This window comes from Podarcis vaucheri, assembly GCF_965113315.1.
Source record: "Podarcis vaucheri genome assembly, chromosome: 1".
NCBI lineage: Eukaryota > Metazoa > Chordata > Lepidosauria > Squamata > Lacertidae > Podarcis > Podarcis vaucheri.
The window spans coordinates 42,286,308-42,306,584 of record NC_138759.1 but is presented as its reverse complement, the minus strand read 5'-3'; the positions used below and the strand labels follow the sequence as shown (position 1 = coordinate 42,306,584).

The 20,277-nt window shown below is 43.6% G+C and overlaps 1 protein-coding gene across 8 annotated transcripts; it reads right to left on the bottom strand.

The window, feature by feature from the left end:
- Window positions 1-11,175: 11,175 nt before the first annotated feature.
- GREM1 (gremlin 1, DAN family BMP antagonist) lies at window positions 11,176-20,277 on the bottom strand. Of its 8 annotated transcripts, none has more exons than XM_082241210.1 (2): window positions 19,893-20,277; window positions 11,176-14,385 (listed from the first exon to the last, which is right to left on the bottom strand). In XM_082241210.1, the coding sequence occupies exon 2, from the start codon at window positions 14,382-14,384 to the stop codon at window positions 13,821-13,823; it is 564 nt and encodes a 187-aa protein (XP_082097336.1). In that variant the 5' UTR covers window position 14,385; window positions 19,893-20,277; the 3' UTR covers window positions 11,176-13,820. The 8 variants fall into 8 exon arrangements, with proteins under 8 accessions (XP_082097336.1, XP_082097335.1, XP_082097341.1 ...); XM_082241209.1 differs by lacking the exon at window positions 19,893-20,277 and adding an exon at window positions 18,069-18,644; XM_082241215.1 differs by lacking the exon at window positions 19,893-20,277 and adding an exon at window positions 17,914-18,015.

The window sequence follows — 20,277 nt, the reverse complement described above, 5'->3', positions numbered from 1 at the left end:
AAGATAATATTTTAGTTTCCTATTAATAAAATTGAATGTACACTTTATATCTGACTTTCTTCAAGAACATTTTATTCTGGATTATTTTATTTAACATTTTAATTGTCGTAAACCACTTTGATCTTTTTTCTTTGAAAAAAATAAAGTGGTATAGAATGAAATTAGCAACAACCACAGAAAATGCCCATTTTCAGGTCACAGATTTATTATATACTGTAGGGTTCAGCGCCACAAGGAGAATGTCCCCCAGATGATCTAAGTGAATTTACAGGTCTATAAGGTGGGCAGTCCCATTATGCTGTGGCCAAAATTTACCCTATTGCAGAAACTACTGTATATATAATTCCAAGCATGGTCTGATGCTGTTGTAATGCTTGAAATTTTCTACATCGTATTTTGAGAAGTAAGCTAGAATCTTCACAATCATTCTGCTTTCATCATTGCAAGAGCAGCTTCTTTCTGAAAGTTTGTGTTCTAATCTACCTTGTCTTTTATATCATCTAATGCCATGCTCATTTACTCTGAAGAAAGTTCCACTGAGCTTACTCCTAAGTAAGGGTGAATAGTAATGTTGCTTTTGCTGTGGAGCCCAAATCCTCTGACATTACAAACCACATCTTTGCAAGTTGAATATAATGTCAAGCTTCTCTACAATCAGTCATCAAAGCTTTTTTGAGAAAGAAGGCAAAAATAAATAAATACCCCAACATTTTGGCATTTGGTTACAACTATAGCTGCGGTTAATAAGATTCCATTTAGTTGAAAATAGAAAGAAAGAAAGAAAGAAAGAAAGAAAGAAAGAAAGAAAGAAAGAGAAAGAAAGAGATTCCTGGATTGTACTCTAGTTTCTTGAGTGTGTAGATCTTATGGTATGAGTTAACCATGTGTTTCCCAGCTCCCATGTGCATTGTTATTCTAGTATTTGTTTGGGGAAGAAAAGCAAATGTATGGTTCACGCCATAACCTTGTCAAGTTCTGACCCTCGCCAGCTCAGGTTGACACCATACAAATGCTGAAAGGAAAGGCCGCAGCCAAAATTAATCATAAACATTAGGCATAAAATATTACTGTTGACCTCGCCAAGTGGCAGACCTCTAGGAATAACATCCTGCTTCTTAAGAAAATAACATCCCTCTCCAACTGAGAAGAGCAGACGGTCTCGCCTATGCGTGACGGACGTGCTGACCTTTTGCCTCAGGGAGCCACATCCAGTTCTAACCGAAAGGGAAAGAGGCACTCTGGGTTTCAGTTGGCTGAAGTTCTCCCCCACAACATGTCCTTGTTTAAACTTCAATTGCACTTCCTTCCAGGGTCAGCCCAATGGACCACAGTGTGATGGGAGCCCCAGGTAGCCAGGTACGCAGCAGGGATTGGGCAGGAAACCATTCGAATCAAATATACACTTATTTCTGACTCCCAGCTTTAGAGAAGGACGTTGTGCATACAAGCCTTGTAAGTTTGGGTCTGACTACTGTTCCTACTTCTGTCCTGTGTACTATTCATGGTGTGGGCCTGCTTGTCATCTTAACTCTAACAGTAGCATGTCATTAGTGGCATGACTTCTTTTCAGGTTCTGTATCATATACAGTATTTTATCTATTATATTAATAGAAACACAGGGATCAAGTGACCTTGCAGGTAACCTAATCCAGCATCATGCTCAGTTCAGAATCTGCAACACCCAAATCTCTGGTGGATAGCTGCATAAATGCCTCCAACAAAGGAGGCGGTTCCACTGCTGAGCAGCTTTTACTCAAGGAGTTTTTACTAAATGTCGACCTGAAATCTGTTTCCCTGCAATTTCCACCCAATCAATTAAGTTGAGCCTTCTGGAGCAACAGAGAACAAGTCTGGTTCATCTTCTGCGTGATAGCCCTTCAGATACTTGAAAACTGCTGATATGTTTTCCCATAATCTTCTGAATACCAGTTGCTGGAAACCTCTTGAAACAATTACCAGCTGAAATCAGAAAGAAACCTAGTGTGATTATGTTTAGGCACCTACAGTAGACATGTTTATTTAGGAAGGCTTTCACTGAAGTTGTAACCCAGTCATTTATGGAAGATAACTTTTATATTTGATTAAATTGTTTCATTGATTTTAGAATTTGTATGGATGGTTTTATTATTTATTACTTTAGAGTTTGCTGTCTTGACGGAATGGTCACCTGAGGCACCAGATGTTTTGAGGCAGTGAGTAGTTTTGGACACTACAGCTACATGTGCCACACAACCTGCAATTAACACTCTTAAGCTGTTGTTGTTTAGTCGTTTAGTTGTCTCGTGACTCTTCGTGACCCCATGGACCAGAGCACGCCAGGCACTTCTGTCTTCCACTGCCTCCCACAGTTTAGTCAAACTTATGCTGGTAGCTTCGAGAACACTATCCAACCATCTCACCCTCTGTTGTCCCCTTCTCCTTGTGCCCTCCATCTTTCCCAACATCAGGGTCTTTTCCAGGGAGTCTTCTCTTCTCATGAGGTGGCCAAAGTATTGGAGTCTCAGCTTCAGGATCTGTCCTTCCAGGGAGCACTCAGGGCTGATTTCCTTAAGAATGGATAGGTTTGATCTTCTTGCAGTCCATGGGACTCTCAAGAGTCTCCTCCAGCACCATAATTCAAAAGCATCAATTCTCTGGCGATCAGCCTTCTTTATGGTCCAACTCTTAAGCTAGTTTGCTGCATTCGGATGGGATGGAATACACCATTCCATCGCCAGCATTAAAGTGAAATTCACCTGCTAGTCCAGTCAGCTTCTGTACATAGAATTGGGGGGGGGCAGTCTTGTACTTTATCTCAGGCACCAAAAGTGTTGGGCCAGTTCTGATAGTGTTCCATGTTTGCATGGAAATCATCCACTGTCTAGAGAGTAGTAGTTATCCATGGGGATGGATTCAGTGAAGTCACAGTTTTACAAATAAGGGAGAAGTAATGAACTATGTTTTTTCAAGCATGGGATCATAGAATCACACGACTGGGTCACAAGGGTCATCTAGTTCAATCCTTTGCAATTCACAAATCACAGATAAAGAATCCCTGACAGACGACCATCCAAACTGTTTAATCTTCCAAGGTAGTCCATTTCGTTGTCAAGTAGCTCTCACCATCAGAAAGTTCTTCCTAATGTTTAGTTGGAATCTCCTTTCTTGCAATTAGAATCTATTGGTTTGGGGCCTACACTCTTGGGCAGCAGAAAACAAGCTTGCTATTATTGCTCCCTTTGATCTGAACACCATTCTTCTGTTGATGCAGCCTAGAATTGCATTAGCTTTTTTGTTGCTACAACACACTGTTAAACTTGTGGTCTACTAGAGCCTTTTGAGCTGTTAAGCCAAGTGAACCCCAACCTATATTTGTGCATCTGATTATTTCTTCCTAAGTGTTGAACCTTTCATCTTTCCCTATTGACATTCATTTTGTTGGTTTGGGCCCATTTCTCCAATCTGTTAATGCCATATTGAAGATGACACTCACAAGAAATTCCCATACTGCTTAGGGAGGTGTTTGCACATGAAACTCTCATAAGTGTGATTTAGTCTCTGGCACTTCCATGTATTGCAACTGGGCTTCCAGATCATTGCTGTTAATGAATTTCTTGCAGAATACACAACACTTTTCTACACCTCATGGCATTCATTCAACATGGGTAAATGGAAATTGTGAGTGTGCACTGGTTACAGCAATGATAAAATCCCAGAGATATTTAAATAATTTGTTACCATGCGGATAAAAGTTCTACAGCAGCTGATTTTTCCAAATAAAGTGAATCATTTAATACATCTTTCAACTCCTGTCCCTTACTATTATTTTAATATACTGTTATAACCTCCAATGATCTTAATGCAAGATGAAAGGTTTATAAGAAGCTGGGCTACAGATGCTGCAAGTATCTTCATATGTGACACAATAGGTCTTTTTATTATATGAAGAAAATTGATGATTGCCTGCACAAGAACTCATTTACTAATAATGCGTGGAAACATAAATGGGGTTCTAATCATGACCTTTTTGTGAGGGGGCTTAATGATTTGACACTTTTGATGCCACCTCAGTTGCCAATATTTAGAAATCTGTCTTTTGTAAAGGCCTTTAAAAGCATTAGAATGTAGAAATCAAAGAGACAATAAATTTTAAACCAATCTTATTGTCTGCAGCCTAAAGTGTTATTAAGATCAAAGTGGGAAAAACATCTGGCATTTGCTCCACTGCAAAAAATTAGACCCAATCATCTCCCGTTGCCATCTTGCAATCCAGTTGCCAAGTTCTCTCTCCGTCATACGTACAACTTGATCTTTCCTTTCCCTTAGACAGCTTTAATTTTGCAAAGTCTCACTTTTGCATACATCTGGATTACAAACAAATAAAAGAATACAATCTAGAAATAGTGGCTTCACTTTTCAACTCTTTTCAAGAGCCCTTCAAAATCTTTTAAGCCCCAAACAGAGATTTCTTCTTCTTTCTTCTTAGGCGATCACTCGTAACCGAGTAAGATTGTCTTCCATAAACATGGTTTTAATAATGAGTCCGTAAGTGACTGTGGAGGCCAATTCTGGATCCACACGTCCTTCCACAGTGGGGACATTGGTTTCTGGGTGGGAGTTGATCACGGTGTGGATTTGCCAAGCGTGCCTTCCTCCTAGCATGTTTCTCCCTTGCGTCCTGAGTTTGAGTGTCTTCAAAGCCCATGAAAACTTTGGTAAAGGCTGTTCTCCAACTGGAGCTCTCTCAGGCCAGTGTTTCCCAGTTGTCAGTGTTTATACTACATTTTTTTAGATTTGCCTTGAGACAGTCTTTAACCTCTTTTGTTGACCACCAGCATTACACTTTCCATTTTTAAGTTCGGAATAGAGTAGTTGCTTTGGAAGATGATCATCAGGCATCCGCACATGACCAGTCCAACAAAGTTGATGTTGAAGAATCATTGCTTCAACAAAGATTTAGCATGCAATCGTATACCCATCTTCTTGGAAGTAAGCTCTGTTGAACTCAATGGGACTCACTTCTGAGTAGACTGGCATAGGATTGCCATGAGTTCGTTGGTGACTATTACTCAGTTATACTTACCTGGTGACTATTTGTCTGTAGTTTGAATTACCTGTTGTTGTTGTTGTTTAGTCGTTTAGTCGTGTCCGACTCTTCGTGACCCCATGGACCAGAGCACGCCAGGCACTTCTGTCCTCCACTGCCTCCCGCAGTTTGATAAAACTCATGCTAGTAGCTTCAAGAACACCATCCAACCATCTCATTCTCTGTCGTCCCCTTCTCCTTGTGCCCTCCATCTTTCCCAACATCAGGGTCTTTTCCAGGGAGTCCTCTCTTCTCATGAGGTGGCCAAAGTATTGGAGCCTCAGCTTCACGATCTGTCCTTCCAGTGAGCACTCAGGGCTGATTTCCTTCAGAATGGAGAGGTTTGATCTTCTTGCAGTCCATGGGACTCTCAAGAGTCTCCTCCAGTTTGAATTACCTAGCCTGTATAAAAAGTGGATGGAACATACTTACTTGTGTACGTATTAATTCTGCCATTTGTATTGATGTAACCCTCTATCCTCAGTACATTGTATTTTATTTTATTGCTAAGACTAGTGGCTGATACAAACAAAGATTCTATCTATCTATTCACTTACCTGGGCAATGTGTGTAAACCCCATTTGAACACTTTGCTTCCAAGTCAATATGTACTTGACTTCATGGTCTGCACTGTAAATACCAGTATTTATGTTCTGGGCAAGAGTATTTTAGCCTATACGAGCAATTATTTATTTTAAACTTCTTCAATCATTTTTCACTTTATATGCCTATATTTGTATGTCTGTTGTTTTGGTACTGTGTGGCCACACACTGCCAGAGATGCATTTATTGCTATTCCTTCAGAGATAGGAAGTATGTGCCTTTATGGGTGGAAATACGTTAATTCAACACGTGACTCTTTCCATCACCCTTTTAAGAGCCAAACCATCCACCATGCTTCTTTGAAAGCAACTTTCCATCCATGGAAATGGCCACAACAATGCTGGGCAGGACTTCACATGGATGCTGATTCATTTGTGGAAAAAATGGTCTTAATTGCATGCACATTCCAAATGGATTGACGCTCACATCATGTCCTCTCCTACATCTGATACTACTGTTGATAAAGTATGCCAGGGAGACTGGCTCCTACTGCTTGTATACAAAAAGGCAAGCAGGAACTGTGACATATGTAATAGTAGAAGCCCCCCCTCCCCCCCCAAACTAAGGAACTCTGAGACTTACAGTTGCACATTCCACTTTGCACATAGGATGGTACATCCTCTCTCAAGTTTTTCTCTCTCAAGTTACAAAACCTGCTGTTTCGCATTAAAGTTTGCTTAAGCATCCTGAAGTATGGCCTACAACAGTGGTTCCCAAACATCAGTGTTTAAAAGAGGAGCAGGGAAGCTGCTTCAAAGTCTACTTTTGCAAGAGGCTTCAAGACAGCTCTTGCTTCCATTTGTGCCTCTGGAGGCTCAACTGGGAGAAGAGGAAGAAGAGTTTGGATTTGATATCCCACTTTATCACTACCCGAAGGAGTCACAAAGCAGCTAACAATCTCCTTTCCCTTCCTCCCCCACAACAAACACTCTGTGAGGCGAGTGAGGCTGAGAGACTTCAGAGAGAAGTGTGACTAGCCCAAGGTCACCCTGCAGCTGCATGTGGAGGAGCGGAGATGCGAACCCGGTTCACCAGATTACGAGTCTACCGCTCTTAATCACTACACCACACTGGCTCTCTGGGAGGGGATCATTGTCTTAAAGCCTTGGCATGTTTTTGTATGCTGGGTCCATGACATTTGGGGGTGGGAAGGAGAAGGGATCCTCAAAGATTGAGAACCACCTGGTAACAGATTTGCACTATAATGCTGATGAATTTTGATGAGGACTTTAAAAGAAACACATGCAAACTGATGAGAAAACATGGAGAACTGAACTGAAAAATGAGAAACTGGAAGAAAGCAAAATGGACAGATTTCACCCATCCTTTCAGTAGCTTTCACTGCTACTGCCTCAATAGCACACCTTGCCTCAACTACATCTTCCAACTCAGGGCATCTGGCTGCATGTCTCTAACTCAATCACTATATTGTCAGCATATATCTGCTTTTGAATGTTTAATTTAAGAAATAAATGCCAGTGTTTTTGTTAGGAACCACTGCAAATGTTCTGCTCCAACTGATTCATCCCTGAATGATGTGACTTTACATCTGTATCAAACAAAAGATGAAAGAGACATCTTAGAAATGTTCCTGTTTTACTGTTAATCAAACCATTCTCCTTTTATGTCAGTATATTTGTCTTTCACATCTTCTTGTAATTACTTAAAAGGGACGTGGTTATAAATATTGTTTCCAATCAGATGGGAAAATAATGAAAGCACAATCAAGCAGCAATTAAAAAAACATTGCCCCTCCCACCCCCACCATCAAAGCTTAGCTGAGAAGTCAGCCATTTGCCATATGGGGTATTATGTGGAACCATATTAAAGTCAACAGTTCTTAGTCAGCAAAGTCAGCTAACTGGACTTCAAATGCCATTATAGATATTCATGACGATTCCCTGCTTTTCTGTACATAGATTTGGCATAGACAGGACAGCCATTTACCAATACAGGTGACCACTTAACAAGTTGAAGATTAACACTGTGTGTGTGTGTGTGTGTGCGCGCGCGCACGTGCGCGCACGTGTGTGTGTGTGAGTGAGTGTAGTTGACGAGGGATTACGGTAGTTGAGTCCGTATGGCATACAGATAACCAAACAACACCAGGATGGTCTTATTTGGTAGTAACCTGATCATCTGTAGCCATGTTCAGGCATTCACTACCAAACGCCATGGAGGAGCTCTCTAGAGCAGTGTTATTCAGCCTCGAGTCCCCACCATTAGACTACCATGCCAAACATCCCCCACCAACTTTACCAGTAGCCAGGAGTGATAACAGGTTAAGTCTAGCAACAGCTGGAGGCTCTGCTTTAAAATATGTAGACTACCCCACTTCCTGGGCTCTGATGTTACGAAGTGATGCATAGTCAAGGACATCCTGAAGAGGGCCTACCCATGTATGGCTCCCTCCATGGGGAGGGGAAATCTGATCAGTCAAGCAACCCATCCCCATGGATAGTCATATGCTCATATGTATGGGAGTGCATAGGACCCCTGCAGTTTGGTGTCAAATATGCATTGACTAGAAGTGTGGTAGGCACATGCATTGGCATCTAGGAGATGTAGAGGAAATCCTACAGGCATTTGATACCCATGGGTACCAATCACCTGAATAGGGCTTGTATCATACTACCAAGTAATTAGGATAAATTAACCTTGCATCCAGAAAGTATATGATAAAAATGCTTGTATGTGGCCACCCTCTGTAACTTTCGAATAAAAGGCACAGAGAATGTAAGCACTCTGGAAATAGTCTGGAAATATTGCAAAACGCCTAGGAAAAAACTGATTGCAACTGAGAACTAATGTTATTGGTTTTGGGGTGGGTGCGTTTTAATAAGCCCATTAAGATGCCTTGCAAGAAAACTGGTATGAGTCACAGTTCAGCAGGTCCCTGCTCAGTACCTAAGACCAATTCAAAGTATTCATTTCAAATGACTAGCTGTGACACAGCATGATGCATGAATTAAGAGGGGCTGCTGTTAACTTCAGCTCCATCATGTGGCTGCCCTGTTACTATTTCCAATATCCGCACCTTGTGGGGATGAACAACCAAGCCAGGGAAGTCTATGTTCATTGACTTCTACTGGAATTCTGGAATCCAGCTTCCATGGAAAGCTATAATGTACAGTGTTACCTCAGGTTACAGACACTTCAGGTTGCAGACGCTTCAGGTTACAGACTCCGCTAACCCAGAAATAGTACCTCGGGTTAAGAACTTTGCTTCAGGATGAGAACAGAAATCGTGCAGCAGCAGGAGGCCCAATTAGCTAAAGTGGTACCTCAGGTGAAGAACAGTTTCAGGTTAAGAATGAACCTCCAGAACAAAATAAGTTCTTAACCTGATATACCACTGTATAGGGCCTGGATAACCACTGTTATCTTCCTCAATGTGGTTCTATGACAGACCACATTTTTTAAAAAAATAACTACTCTATCTCAGATTTTGATTAAAATTGCTGAACTGGATTATCTCACATGTCAAAGTCACTGGCATGAATGAAAATTTCATACACTTTATAGTTTTCAAAATACTGTGACACTCTGCCTTTGCAACACCTGTGCTACCGACTCTCAAACTTTGGGATTTTTGTGATATATACAACAAAAAATCAGTTTGAGTTGTGTGACTCATATTTGGTCTACTAAATCCAATTGTTTAAAAGCATTGTGGGATTAGACGCTCTGAAGTTTAAGCTTCCTTAGTTCCATAGTAGACCCACCCCTGCTTCTAAGGTACTATTGGCCAATCTTCTGCAAGCCAACATGCAGAGAGAAACCCAAATGAGCCAAGCAGAGGGACAGGCAGGTTACATTACATTAGCATATGTGGTTCTAGATTGAACTGTCACTTTTATATTTAGTATGGCCAACCAAAATGTTGCAAAATAGCGAGCAAACTTTAGTGTTGCCCATAATTCTTCAGTACTCTTAATGCTAAGCAAAGTGAAAGGGGGGGGGGTGAAGAACAAAAAACTGGCTTGATATTGAAATCAAAATGTATGCATTGATTATTTATTTTTAATTCATGTTCGCTTTGACAGGAGCGAGCCAGCAGTAAATCACACCAAGCAAGCTGGTGTTAACTTCACTAGCAAAACTGAGATCTGCACAGGAGTGCCTAATGAGCAAAGCAACTCAACTTGGGTAGCTCTTGCCCCCATGAAGCAGTTGATGGGACTGAAGGTCCCCAGCTACTCACAGCTGTCAAAGTTCCCTCTTCCCAGGGTTTTTCCCAAGCAATCTGAGATTGCTCCTGCACAAAACTAACTTCTCTGGCCAGTTCATGGGAAACCAGAGTTCTGGGAGACCAGAGGGGAGGGGAGCTGGTCACAGCAGGAGGTGGGAAACACCTGTGACTCTGCCCCAGCCAGACTCATCTCTGCCTCTTGGACTCCCTCCTCTCCTGCTTCAGCTTCTGCCTCTGGACTGCTCTCTGCCACAGACTCTCCCTGCTCATTAAGCCCTGTTCCCTCTTCAGCTTCTGACACCTCCCAGGCTTCTCCCTCTGAGCACTCATTGTTGTCCCACCACCAATCCACAGGCTCTGAGCCTTCTTCCCCATGCGGTTCCCCAACTGGTTCCTGCCACCATTCTTGTGTCCAACCAGTTCATGACATTGTTGCATAGTCTTAGGTGGCTATGGGGATGTCACAAAGCATGTCTGCAGTTTAGAATTCACCGCTGCATCACTGCTAAGTGAGAGCCAGTGTGGTGTAGTGGTTAAGAGCGGTAGTCACGTAATCTGGGAAACCGGGTTCGTGTCTCCGCTCCTCCACATGCAGCTGCTGGGTGACCTTGGGCCAGTCACACTTCTGTGAAGTCTCTCAGCCCCACTCACCTCACAGAGTGTTTGTTGTGGGGGAGGAAGGGAAAGGAGAATGTTAGCCGCTTTGAGACTCCTGAAGGGGAGTGAAAGGCGGGATATCAAATCCAAACTCTTCTTCTTCTTCTGCTAAGAGCTTTACGAGCTACCAGTAGCTGCAGTTCCCAGCAGTCTCCCATGGCATGGTCAAGAAGCTTCACTGCAAACAGAGGGTTCCCTTGCAGCAGCTGCTGGGGTTTTGTGAAAGGTGTTGTCCCAATTCATAAACACCCACAAGGCTAAAAAGAAACCTGCTGTTGTACTCAAGTAACCTCCCGCTTCATCCCATCTGTTCCCAGCATGTTAGGCAAGAGGAAATGGGGCTTGGGATATGGACCATGTAGGAATCTGAAGAGCCCCAGGAGGATATTTTGGTTTTACCTTAATTGCATACCAAGTTAGAAAAGTATGTACAGGAATCTTATTCCACGCTTTCCCAAACTTGTACCATAATCCTGTTCCCTTCCTTGTGGTGGATGGATAAATCCTTACCACTGTTCTTGGCTGTCTTGTGAGATGCAGCTAAAGCCATTATGCCAAGAATGGGAATTGGACATTTCTGCCTCTCTCATATTTACCCATTTGAAAATCCAGTTCTAAAACTCTTGCAATTTCATTTTAGCCTGCAATTCAACATATATATTTTTTAAAAACATGTTTATTATAGCAAGTGAACAAACTGTTGGCAAGTTACAAAATCAAAGTTGTTTTTAAACAGCTTTTGCATTGTGAAATTCTACAGAACACACAGCAGCTTGGGTTCCTCTTCATTGTTTTATAAGAAAAATTCAGATTTAAGTACAGTACATATGGTTTGATTTGAAATCATTTGCAGCTACATCTTTGGTTTCCTTGAAACCTGAAAAATCAATGATAAATGACCTGCCTATGAAACCAACATATATATTTTTCTGAAGAGGGATCTTCTATTATTCTTTCCTAGATAACCAACTCCACCTTGCTATAAACCTTAAATTGTTTTACAAGTTGTTGCTTCAAAAATGTGCTGTATGGAAAGTTAAAACTTTTAAAAAGCCAGAACTATATATTGCTTGGTGAGAGCTGTATATGAATTATAGGAAGAGAAACAAGAATTAACATAAAGTCCCCAAGAGTTCAGAAGGCAAAGGGAATGCTTTAACCTTGATACCTTCTAAGAAGTAGTTAGTGGAAAGCTCTCTGATCATATGGAAATGCCAAAACCATTAAATATCTTTCTGCTTAACTATTCACATTCCACACAGTGGAAATTTTCTCCTGTAACTCAGAAATCAGGCTTTTAAAAATGATCTACACAGAAATAAATGTATGCTAATACCTATTAAAAAAGATTGCAGTGGGTGATCCTGATATGGCTAATATGCAAGTTTGCAATCTGTTACTCGTATAGATGAAGGCAGTAAAAAAACGTTTGCATGTGAAAGGATGCTGACAGGCATCTGGCTACGCATGATCATGCTTGTCAAGGTCCCAGTGAACTGGGGGTTTTTATAGAAAGAGGTATCCCCTAATTGTTATGCAAGGGACTACAACTTAATAGAGGAATAAGTAACTAGAGGATACAGCTATAGCCTCTAAAACAAGATGAAACATTTAAAAAGAAGAAAAACAGTTGTTGACTTATCCTCTAAAGATGGAACAAGAAGCAATAAATGATAAATGGGTAGTTTAGGTTATAAATATGGGTTGTTTTATTATGGTATATTTGAGGACTGTGTGATATGTCAAGAGCCAGAATGCTTCTTATATGAATACATTTGCTTATTAAGCAGACACGTTATTGGCAGGCTCCTCGTTGTTACAGACAAATAAGTGTTTTATTTCTATAAATACCTGTTCTCTCCTTGTGGCATGAACCACAAATTGCCTACTGTGATAGACAGCTGGTTAATGTGTTCATACTTTCAAAAGCCAGTCTATCTGTCCAGGGGCTTCAACAATATAAATAAAGGCCAGAGGTTTACAATGGGGATGGAAACAGAGGTGGCCACATCTGTATATGTAAATAAAAATAAAGCAAAGGGGAGGCACGAGAGGTGGTATCCTATCATACATGGGGGGAACTGGTCAAAGATGAATTCAGCTACAAACCATGTAATAGTAATACATAATGAATTTTACACTTAAAAACCATTTTTCGCTCTCAAGGCTGTTCTGTTCTGACAAAAGGCAATATTCACCATATATTACTGCTACATGTTTATACATGAATGGACTGTTCAAAGAAAAGGCCCTTATATTCAGTAAATGCTGAAGGAAAGACTGAGCACTCTGCCACACGCCCAGCCCAGCCCCCAACAGCACCTAAAGTTTAGCAAATCCAAAATCAAAGATAATATGGAGAAATGCAAGGTAAATGGGCAAGGCAGTACATCCTTCGGGCCAGAGACTAAGCAGCATCTATCACACAGGTCCCACTGAAGCTCTGAAGTATATATAGCTTTGTATGCTTATTGCATTTGAAGTCCCAAACGATCACTGCAGAATTGTGCTTTCTGTGTTAAGCTGAATTACCTGATAGTATAATGGAGATAGAAAAGATGTGTACACATATACATTAGCAGATTTTAGACAAATTATTACGGCAAACCTAAAAGCTAATGATGGAATTAAACACTACAGTTATAGTCAAAGAATGCAGCATCCCAAGACAATTACTTCTTAACTCAAAAATGTTTTTAAAGTACATTCAAAGCATCAGTAGAGTCAATATGCACGTTGCCTTCCCTTGTTGCTCTTAATTCTTGTACTTTCTCATTTTTTCCTTCTCTTGCCCATTACCTTCTTTAAAAAGTCTTCTAATGCTAGTGGCTGTGTTTTTCGATCCAAACAAAGCTGCTTCTGAACATTCATTCCCAATTATAATTGCACCCTTTACTGAACACCATTTACAAGGGGCATTTCTGTAAGTCTACTACTGCATCCCTGTTAACATTTTGTTCCAAGAAATAACACTGGACCTAGAGCACATCAATGCTCTCACTTGCAACAGGTACACAAGTCATTGGCACAGATGCTGGTGGAAAATGGAAGCGCAGGAACCCCAGCACACAGGTGAACTAGTGAGATACTGACCCTAGGAATAGGTGACAACTTGCACTCCAAGTAGTGGTGCTATTCCATATGCATGCTTTTGTAATTGATGTATTGGCATTCACACTTGCACACAGATACGCAGACATTGTTTTTGTTGCAGTTCTCTATTGTTTGTGTCCCATTCAGACAGATTGGCTTTCGGGCGTCTGTAGTCAAGGGCAAGAACAGGAACACCCATCGTGGTGCCTCCTAATCCAAGTCTATGGATATACAGCGACATTCTTTAACTCGCGTGATCCTCTTTTTCTTCCTCGGGGGCTGAAGCTCCGGGCAGTTCAGTGTGACAGACATGGTGGTGAGTCTCTTAGGTTTGCAAAAGGAACAGGACTGGAAGGAGCCTTCCTCTCTGTGGATATGCCTGGGGATGTAGAAGGAATTGCACTGCCCGTAACAGAACTTGTTGATAATGGTGTGGCTGTGGCAGCCTTCCTCGTGGATGGTTTGCTTCAGGGAATGCGTCTTGCACCAGTCCCGCTTCAGGTACTGTCGCTCAGTGACGTGCAGCGCCTCTTGGCTCGACTCCAGCACCTCTTCAGCAGATGGAGGCTTGATTCTGTCCTTGCCACGGATCCTGGCGCCCGACTGCTGCGGTGGCGACGGCGGCTGCTGCGGCTGTTCCGAATCATTGGGTTTATCTTTGTCAGGCGGGGGGATGGCGCCCTGGGCTCCACGGTTCCTCTTGCTCCCCTCTGCGGTGGGCAGCAGAAGTCCAAACAGAAGGAGGACACCAACTGTAGAAACTGTGCGACTCATCCTGGGGAGAAAGGATATATCTATTTCAAATGGCATCAACTAAAAAGTTGCACACAGTGCATCACATCACCCCTTATCCCAAAGCTAGTGAAAATACCAACCTTCCTCTCAGGAATGGGAGAAAAGGGACAGGGAGTAAAGCAAATCCCTCCTCTTTCAAATCTAGCAACTTGAGAGATTCCAACCTGTATGGAATTTCCCTCAGGTAAAATCTGGAAATGCAAGGGCCAATTTTATCACAGGTGACTGCCAACAGAAAAACCTGGCTCCTAGTTGCCACTGTCTGAACATGTCGTGTATATGACATAAGCTACAGAATCAGCTAACTTGACCTAAACTGGAAAACGGGTTTGTATTTGGACAGAGACTGTCTTTCCAGCATGAGGATACCTGGCCATGCAAGGCTTTCAAGGTTAAAAGCATGCAGGAAAATAGAGAAACTGGCACAGAACATATCCCAACACCATATCCCAACACCAGTTAGGACACTTAACAGCTGCATCCTGCATGTGTAGAAGGCATTGCAATATGTTACAGGACTGTCAGGGAATACTATGTGAAATTCATCCATTTATGAATCTGAGTTTTCCATATGTAATTAGAAGCTTTGTCAAAGGGATGGTCAAAGCAATTCATTGATAGTTATGTTCTCATAAGAGACTTGGATTTTCAAAGTACGTTGGCAGTTCTGAAGACTTAGCTGGAACAGATTTTTGCCAGCTGCCCATCATATAATTCTATTAGTTGTATGCTCTTATGATTATATTGAAAATCACTTTATCAACCTGTGACATCATATCCGATTCTTTGATTTGTTTATGTCATACTGTGTGTTGTATCAGTTTGTAAACTTGGCACTTATTTTTCTGAGTTGTACCCAAGGGGTTGTACAAAGGGATGGTAGGCTCAGGAAACCAATTTTCTCCCTCCCCTCCTCCCACCTGTAGTCCCTAAAGAGTCCCTGCTGAGGCTCAGGAGAGATTTACTGAACACTGCGGACTGTGACTTATAGGGTGGTAGTGGAAGGAGGGCAAAAGGCCTAAAACTAGGCAAAACAATCTCGTACTGCTCACACAAAGTTCCATGCTTCCGGCAATTCTCTCCTCCCACAGTAGCCACACAAGACATCCCATAATGGTCAGAAGGTCACCCTCAAGATTCTGAAGTGGGGGTGTGCACACTCAGGGGACTGAAGAGAGAGGAAAACATCAGTTGTGGCAGCTGCCTTTCGCTCATGCAACATGGATTACAACTGTGTCATCGTTTTTGAACTAGTTCAGTTATATTACTTTTGTACATTTGCAATAGGACTCGTTTTACAGTCAGAAAACAAGAGCCCACCTCTCTGTCGCTGAGAGACGAAAAGGCCTCTCCTGATCAGTTGCAGATGGAAAAGGCAACAGCTCTGACCCGGTTTTCTGGAAGCAAGGGATTTTCCAGAACCAAGAATTTTCCTCCCCTGCTCTTTAGCTCTAGGGCTGGATAACAGATTTATTTTTATTTAAATACTTATATTATGTTTAAGTTTGCTGTGATAATTTTGCAGCAACACTCAATGAGGGAGACCTCATAACTACTATGTAGATTCTAAGCCAATGTACTTGGAGGTTGAAGAAATAGAAGCTGAACATGTTGGCAGTATAAAAGACTTGAGTGTTCCAACTTAGTGCCATTTCAAACATACAAATGATGACTAACAATTCCATTACACACTTCCACACACGCACACTGAACCTGCTCAAGAAACATAGCCATGTTCTTGCCTGAAAGTTCTAGCTTGCAATACCAGAGTAAATAAATATAATAGGAAACAGTAAGTATATTCCTATTTCAGGAACATTCACAGAGCAAAGCACACATTTTAGGGGGGAGAGCCTGCATACCTTCGTCCCATTTCCAGAAGAAAGTTTTTGGTGTAGGCTTTCAAAGGGCTCAATTCTGACCTAGACCAACCTCTCTTCTGTTAAGTTCAATAGCTGAAACCTGAGCACTTTTGAGTAAAGGCTCCATTTTAAATCCATCATTAGACCACAGCTCTAAAGGAAATCACAATGAAAGTGAGATGGTCTATGAGGAGTAAGAACACCAATATTGCTATTAGCAACAATTACCTAAAAGCCTTCAGGACAAAGCTCATATTTTGGGTTGGCACAGCAGACAGCATTGGCAGTTAAGGACTCTTCTTTTAAATTAAAGGTTTGGTGTGTGTTTATATCTGATTATATATTGAAAATTCTGCCCTGTGTTGTCTGCTTTTGAACTACTTCTGTGTAACCAATGAATACAAAAGATTAAAGGTGAAAGTGATCACTTCACTAACAAATCAACTCAATGGCTTGTGTTCGTCATAGTGCTAAGGCACCTCCCACTCGCCCCCACACCCACCCCAATATTTTCTATGGGTTATCCCCAATCCTTCAGAGCCATTTTGGATACATCATATTCAATCCAGCCATTATTGTCAGAAAACGACCCCACCTAAGTTGTAAAAACTTCTCAGTTCCAAGCAGATGACTGAAGAACTGCAAAATGCAGTGGGTAGGCAACTGAATGGTGATGCAAGGCAAGGACCTCACCTTCCTTAGGTGCCACAAAGTGAAGTGATTTGAAAGAGAATTGACTCCACACCACTTGCTACTTTAGATATCATGTTTGTGGCCTGCCCCCATCTTACTCACTTTTTAAAAAAACTAAAGCCCTTTAGACTGCAATGCTATATACACTTTCCAGGAAGCAAGTCCCACTGAAAGCAATGGGACTTACTTGAAAGTAGATGTGAGCAGATACACATATGACTACACTGTTAAACCTGTCGCAGTAAATGATGAAGTTTAGTTGTTCCTTTCTGCATTGTCCTGAAGCTTTGCAATTTCTTTTTAGAGATGAAAAGGCCAGAACTGCATTCCAAGTGTCTGTTCCCTTGCAAGTAGGGACTGCCAGTCATTTTTCTGAGGTCTAAAAATATGTTTCACAGTTTAAGAATGAGTTTTTTGGGGGGAGGGAGAGACAGAGAACAGACTGTGATATGAAACACACAGGTTCCAGATTCAGATCTAACAGAAGTGTATGGCTGTCTGAAGGATAGTGGTTTATGAATTGCAGACAGAGATTTTAATGTTATCAAAAGATCAGGTTTTTTAAATCAGTCTAAAGGAAGACTTTATTGAAGATTACAAGTGCTCCCAGGACTGCAGGGAGATTTCTTACAGCATGGACTTTTTCAGATTTTAAGGTTGCCTTCACCAAACGCTTAAAAGCCCTGTTATCAGAGAGTCAGGGCACTTCCAGTGAGTTTCAAGCAAGTTGCGCAATTTAAGCTGATACACAATTTTTGCACTGCAAACCTGCTTTGCACCCCAAATCAGATATGGAAAAATGAGGGGATCCTGCAAAGTGTGTGATAACATTTGATGCAACATCCTCTAACTTCCCTGCAAACAAATCAAGGAGGAATGCTCAGTTCACACTCAGACTAGAAACCAGAGGTGGGGAACCTGTTGAGATTACAACTCCAATCTTGACCACTGACCAAGTTATTTCCCTTATCGGAAGAACAGAAGCATGAGCCAAGGCATACAGCACAAAGTAGTTGAAGATAGATCTTTCATTGCAAAAGACTGAGGCATTTCTTATGGGAGAGGGGGGAAATGCGTTTTTGGATTTATCTCCCACATTAACATCTACATGTTTCAGCGTGTCAATGACGAGAGCTCAAACCGGCCCTGACCATGAAGCTTCTTGGGGTGTTGCTCCAGGGTTAAACTGAACTCCTCCCTCCTGACAACCCAGAGCCAGGTGGAGCTGATGGGAGTTGTAGTCCCACGCAGCTGGAGCACCCCAGGTTGGCGAAGGCTGCTGTATTGGACGGAGAACCACGCCTCGCCCCCTCGGAGATGCTCGGCGTTTCCCTCTGGTCTTGCCGCCCAGAAGGCCGCCGCGCGGGAGGCGCAGCAGAGGGTGGCCGGCGGCGCGCTGGGTGGCGCCTCTTTTTCTCCCCGCCAAGCGAGGGCAGCCTAGCCCAAGACAGGCCGTTTCCAGGGTTGCTCCGCGGGGCCCAACGACCGGGGGCGCAGGAGGCCTCCGCCAGCGTTTTGTTTGGTTTTGAGTAAGTCACGCGGCGGGGTCTTAGGAGACACCCGCCTCCCCTCGGCGGCTCCGCCCTTGGCAGGGAAAGAGCCGCTCGCGGGAAGGGAGAACCGACGGCTTTCCGTCGCCACCGGAGCAAACGCCGCGGTGCGCGCCCGTTTGCCGTCGGAGCTGCGCAAATCCAACCCCGCCAATTCCGCCGGCACCTGGAATAGCCCCCCTGGTCCTAGTGAGCCGGGGGCTACAGCGAAGGACAAGCCCCGTTGCAAGTCAGTGGGAGTTACTTCCGAGTAGGCTTGCAGGTTAAGTGCGCCTCCGCGCAGCAGGGCCCGTTTGAGGCGCCGGCCCAGCCCGTTTGGTCAGCCAGCGCCCGCCCCCTTGCAAGGGGCCAATCCTTTTAAAAGGAGTTTTCCGCGGCCCTCTTCGCCCATCCCGGCGGCTGCGAGCAATTTTCGGCCCTTTCGATTAAATTAGCCCATTAGGCAGTGGCACCACAGGGCGCCCAAGAAAGCCTAGAGGAGAGCCGGTTGCGAATACCGACCGGCTTTGGAAGCGCAGAGAAAGCGGGAGCGGCTGCACAGGCTTATTGGGGAAGGAGACGGACTTGGGTCACATCCTGGGCACCCTGTAAAGAGTGGGCCTTCTTTTTCCGTGGGAGTGTCCTTGGCAATCCGACGAGCTTTTAAGGAGGTTTCCTCGAGCAACCCGGGCTTGGAAAACACCAAGTGCTAAGATTGTTACTGCAGGGTTGAGGAATCCCCATTTTTAGCTGGCATCCCAACGAATGGAGTCAATACTAGAATTTCAGGTGCACAGAGAGATAACTTGTTCGGTCTGAAGCCCCATGTTTCCTAACTGCAACGTAAACCCCATTTAAGTTAATGGCCCTTACTTCCAAGTAAATATGCATGGAACTGCGCTATAAATCACGTGTGAAAATGGTATTGGTTCTACCAGTAGTTCCATTTGTGGCAAAAGCCAACCAAGCCCCCCCCCCCCCAAAAAAAAGCACAGCGATGAGAAATGTGCGGTGGGAGTTAGGGGATTCCAGCGGCTCCCCTCCCTCCAGTCAGGCGCTACACAGATACGGGGAAAGGTAAGAGCTTCGGTATTTTGTAGCATATATTCGACAGGCTTTCCTGGATTAATTCCAGGAAAGCAATTTATCCACGATGCCAGGCATAAATCTAACTTAAGTTATCCTACCCCATCAGAGTCGGTATTCTTCCCAGAATACACTGGCCTGCAGTTTCTAAGGCTCTCATCCCTTACGCCACGAGTAACCCTACTGCTTCCAGGGGGCTACAACCCAGCGCCTCCTGCCCGCCTGGAGCAGAGCGGCAGTCGCCATCCTTCACTCCGGCGTAAAGCAACCCAAGGTCTCCCAATGAAGCCCCGAAATCCTTTCCGCTGCCGCCTCACCTGCGCGTGGGCGGAGAGCGAGTCCTGCTCCGCGGCTCCTTTCCGGCGTGGGGCGCTTCAGTGCGCGGGGTGACGGCTCGGGCTGCTGCTGCTGCTGCTGCTCTGCTCCCAGTCCCTCGAGCCCATCGGAAGGAGAGGCAAGGAAAGCTCGGGCCCCGCTTCCGAATTGCAGGCGCACCGCGCTGTCTCCCATTTAAATGCCTGCCAGCTGAGAGCAGCGCTCCTGATCATTGGCCAGCGGCTGCCTCCCAATACGCCCCCTAAACGCTTCCAGCAACTCCCGCCAGGGAGGAGAACTCTCCTTTCTCCAATTAAGCGACGCCCGGCTCCTCCCTGAGCCTCCAGGTCAGACCGGCGCTGGCGGGCGAGGGACCCGCTGGCTGCT

Bases quoted from the DNA above. Each gene is read 5' to 3' on its own strand.
- GREM1 (XM_082241208.1), bottom strand. From the start codon at position 15,512: ATGTCTTGTGTGGCTACTGTGGGAGGAGAGAATTGCCGGAAGCATGGA. The intron at 14,386-15,450 runs GTACGAGATTGT...CTTTCTCCCCAG, and splicing joins CATGGAACTTTGTGTGAGCA to GATGAGTCGCACAGTTTCTA.